Here is a 4,598-nt window from a genome sequence, read left to right on the forward strand (position 1 = left end):
CCTCCGTAGAGGGCCGTGGCATCACAGCTCACAGCAACCTCCAGTTCTTGGGCTTAGTTGCTTCTCTTGCCTCAGCCTCCCGAGTAGCTGGGACTACAGGCACCCGCCACAACGCCCAGCTATTTTTTTGTTGCAGTTTGTCTGGGGCTGGGGGCTTGAACCCACCACCCTCAGTATATGGGGCTGGCGCCCTACCCACTGAGCCACAGGCGCCGCCCAATAATGATAATTTCTTTATCATTTCACCATAAAGACCAACCATCCTTACAGTTATCAGATTCCAAAGGCATCCTGGGCCCTCCCTGCTGAGAAATGAGGACCTGCCTATCCCAGACTCCTAGGGGTTGAGCCTACCCACCCAGCCACTCCCAGGAAGGTGAGATCCTGCCCTTTCCAGCCCCCAGAGAAATGAAGCCCCATTCCTCCCACTCTATTGCCATGGTGAGGTAGTGGGGCAGGCAAAGCCTTTCTCCCTTACATATGTAGAGGTTTTGTTTTTTCAAAAAGGGAATTCAGGCTGGGCGTGGTGGATTGTGCCTGCAATCCTAGCATTCTGGAAGGCAGAGACAAGAGTATCACTTGAGGTCAGGATTTTGAGACTAGTCTAAGCAATGGTGAGACTCTGTGTCTACTAAAATTAGAAAATTTAGTTGAGTGTAGTGGGCTCCACTTTGGTGGCTGAGGCTAGAGGATGGTATAAGCCTAGGAGTTTGAGGCTATAGTAAGCTGTGATGACACCATGGTACTCTAGACTGGGCAACAAAACAAGACATATCCATATATAAAAACCCCACAGAGGTAGCTGGGCATTGTAGTGGGTGCCTGAGAGGCTGAGGCCAGAGAATCGGTAAGCCCAAGAGTTTGAGGTTGCTGTGAGCTGTGATGCCATAGCACTCTACTGAGGGCGGCATAGTGAGACTCTGTCTCAAAAAAACCCAAAAAATCCACGGTGGATCCTAATTTCAGATTCTGGGTCTTGCCACCCAGTCACAGTTGATACGAAATTCGGTCCCCTTCTGTGGACTTGGAGGACACTGTTGTGGCCAACGTGGTGATAGACCAGGGTCCCTGCACCTCTAAGTCTGTACCCTGGAGTGAGGTGAGGGGGGCCTGAGAGGGAGTAGACCCTACCCCCTACCCATGGAAAGCTCTCAGCCTGGTAGGGTACAGACCAGGACCAAGGTCACTGTCAGACAGGTGGTGAGGGGACACTCATACCTGATTTGGAATTGGGTGAAAGTGCCTGGGTACCCTACAAGTTGGCCTGCACATCTCCAGGTCCAGGTGTCTAGGAGATGAGGCCACTCCCCCTTTTCCCATCCACTCTTTGGGAGGTGAGGCTCCACCCCTACCAGCCCCCTGAGAAATGAGGCCTCACCCCTCCTGCCCTACCCCTATGGTGATGCCCCATCCCTTCTACCCTCAGGTGAGGCCCCACCTCTCCGGCCCTTCTGCGCCTGCACACTCACACCCTGAACACAGGTCCAGCTGTGTTTCTGTCTGGTACCTATGCAACTGCCACACTATCCTCCAGGGTACCAGGGTGTAAGGCCAGGAATAGCAATGGAAAATTCTGGATCCTACCCATTGAGCCTTTTTGCCTCTGGACTTTCAAACCCTCTACTCAGTTGGAGAAGAAAGATGCCAAGTCTCACATGCCCTGCCTTGTGTAGGCTGTGTTCCTTGGCCTGTAACTTACCTTTCCAAGATTCAGTCACCCCAACTACAAAGGGTCCCATACGGTGGCGCCCATAACTCAGTGGGTAGGGTGCCAGCCACATACACCTATGTGACCCCCATTCTAAACAACAATTACAACTGCAACAAAAAAATAGCCAATGTTGTGGCAGGCACCTGTAGTCCCAGCTACTTGGGAAGCTGAGGCAAGAGAATCACTTAAGCCCAAGAGTTTGAGGTTGCTGTGAGCTGTGACACCACAGCATTTTACTGAGGGTGTCATAGTGATACCCTGTCTCAAAAAAAAAATTAAAAAATAAAAGGTTCCAGCCCGGTGCCTATTGCTCAAGCGGCTAAGGCACCAGCCACGTACACCAGAGCTGGCAGATTTGAACCCAGCCGGAGCCTGCCAAACAACAGTGACAACTACAACCAAAAAATAGCTGGGCATTGTGGTGGTACCTGTAGTCCCAGCTACTTGGGAGGCTGAGGCAAGAGAATCACTTAAACCCAGGAGTTGGAGGTTGCTGTGAGCTATGATTCCACAGCACTCTCTACCCAGAGCGACAGCTTGAGGCTCTGTCTTAAAAATAAATAAATAAATAAATAAATAAATAAAAGGTCCCATACAAACATGGTCCTGTTCCTTCCCCTGTACACACAGTCCTGTCCCTCCCTCCCTATGCTGATGGGCTCTGTCTCCCTTGCTCCAGGTTTGTTGGCCTGCCTCTGAGCCAGTTTTTGGGTGTGCGGGATAAGACCAGGAGGCCGGTGAAGCCAAACTCCACACTGGAGAGATATTTCCTGAAGAAAGGACAGAGCCCCAAGGAGGTAAGCGCCCCCGTCCCCACCCCTATGGCCCAACAGGGCTGCTCTGGGGAAGGACCTGGGGGTAGTGGATGGTCTACTGATTGGCGCAGGGGAAGTGAAGGTAGCCCATGGTCCCCCCATAGTGACCCCCATTCTCCACTCTACCTGAGTCCCAGCTTCCCCCAAAGATGGGCCTTCTGCATGATCCTCCCAGCCCCGCTGAGAGGTAAGGCCCTGCCCCCCTCATCCTCACCTCCACCCCAGGCATCAGCAGACACAGCTGCCCAGTGTACAGATTCTGGGGCTGCAGTAGGAGGAGCAGTTCCTCTCCTGTCCATGGGAGGAATGGAAGGTCCGACTGGTAAGGGGTGGGGAGTGGGGAAGGTGACTGGCAGCCCTATGGCCTTCCCTCCATTCCCATCCATGGCGAAGCTACAGGGTGGGCAGGGTCTGGGCTGTACCAGTACCAGGCTGATTCCTGGTGGAGGTGGAGATGTTGAAGATTCCATACCCAGGGGGCACAGGGCAGGTTCTACAGAGCAGAGTCCCTTCCCCCTCCCTGCAACTCCCTCAAAGGGGGTGGGGACGTTGGGTTGAGACCTGACTCTTCTTGAGGGGTATAGGAAAGTCTTGGGGGGGAGGGCTTGCACCCTAGTGTCTTACTTTTCTTTCTTTTTTTTTTTTTTGAGGCAGAGTCTTACTCTGTTGCCCTGTGTAGACAACCATGGCATCATGGCTCACAGTAACCTCAAACTCCTGGGCTCGAGTGATCCTCTTGCCTCAGTTTTTCTATTTTTAGTAGAGACAGGGTCTGTCTCTTCCTCAGGCTGGTCTTGAACTCCTGAGCTCAAGCAATCCACCCACCTCAGCTTCCCAGAGTGCTAGGATTACAGGTGTGAGCCACTGCACTTGGCCCCCCAGTGTCTTTCTTAAGCCTAGTCCCCATCCGTGACCTGCCTGCCCTGTGAACAGGGTTAGTTCTCATAAGGTCCAAGTATTATAGGGGGGCCCTCCCCGTGATACCCCCTACCAGATCCCCTCTGTAGTAGACATGGCTGCCCAATAGGCAAGACCTGGGGCTGCAGAGGAGGGGATAGCATAAGTGAGTCCTGTCTGGAGAAAGGTATGGGAAGCCACCATGGCCTCAGTGACCCTAGCTACCATCACCTCTCCCTAGCCCCAGCTGGCTCTCCTGGCCACCCAATGTGGCCTCACACTACGGCAGACCCAGCGCTGGTTCCGGAGACGCAGGAACCAGGATCGGCCCTACCTAACCAAGAAGTTCTGTGAGGCCAGGTAGGACCAGGGTGGGCCCAGAGGGGGTGACCCTAGGGTGCGGGGCAGCAGGGCAAATGGTGCCTTTTGATGGCTTCTCATGGGCTTCCTCCCCACCTGCAGCTGGAGGTTTGTCTTCTATCTATGCTCCTTTGCTGGTGGCTTCTCAGTCCTCTACCACGTGAGTATACCTGACTGCTCACCTGTCCTGTCCACTTGTCCCACAAGCACCTCCCAGACTCCAGGCCTGGATCTGAGTGGGGGCAGGGTGTGTGTGTGAAGAGGGTATAACGAAAAGGGAGAGAAGGGAGAAAGCTTGGCAAGGGACCCCATGAGGACCTACTGCCACCAGGAGCTGGGGGCTCTGCAGTGAGTGAGCCCCCAGTCAAGAGTCAAAGGCAGAGATATAACCAGGCAGGAAAAAGCAGGGCTGAGTGAAAGCAGTACCTGTGAGGCCAGGAGAGCCTCAGAGAGGCCCCGGACCGGGGTGGAAGGCTGGATTCTAACCTTTGCACAGCCTGAGTCACCTGTTTCCCTGCAGGAGTCATGGTTGTGGACAGTAACAATGTGCTGGGACAGTTACCCAAATCAGGTGAGTGGCATAGGGTGTGCAGAGGCTTGGAGTGGCAGGGGGATTAGAGTTCCTGGCGTGATAGGCACAAGAGCCAAACCTAGACATCACGCAATAATTCCCTGAGTCCTGCTTTCTGACTATTTTTGACTCCTGGGTGGAATAGAGAAGGGGCCACGGGGTCAGAAAACTCAGAACAGAAGCTGTCGCAAAACCAGTGCCCTTGGCTCGGCGCCTATAGCTCAATCAGCTAAGGCGCCAGCCA

General features: G+C 53.9%; 1 protein-coding gene across 2 annotated transcripts in view; it reads left to right on the forward strand.

The window, feature by feature from the left end:
• Positions 1-4,598, forward strand: part of CERS4 (ceramide synthase 4) — a 36,212-nt gene that overhangs the window by 27,849 nt on the left and 3,765 nt on the right. For both annotated transcript variants that reach the window (XM_023515417.1, XM_003793658.3), the window contains 4 exons: positions 2,391-2,508; positions 3,665-3,783; positions 3,886-3,943; positions 4,304-4,354. In XM_023515417.1, the coding sequence (XP_023371185.1) occupies positions 2,391-2,508; positions 3,665-3,783; positions 3,886-3,943; positions 4,304-4,354 (346 nt within the window). The remainder of the gene's footprint in view (positions 1-2,390; positions 2,509-3,664; positions 3,784-3,885; positions 3,944-4,303; positions 4,355-4,598) is intronic.

Source organism: Otolemur garnettii, unplaced genomic scaffold (assembly GCF_000181295.1).
Source record: "Otolemur garnettii isolate 467f Iridium unplaced genomic scaffold, OtoGar3 scaffold00071, whole genome shotgun sequence".
In the NCBI taxonomy this organism is placed as follows: domain Eukaryota; kingdom Metazoa; phylum Chordata; class Mammalia; order Primates; family Galagidae; genus Otolemur; species Otolemur garnettii.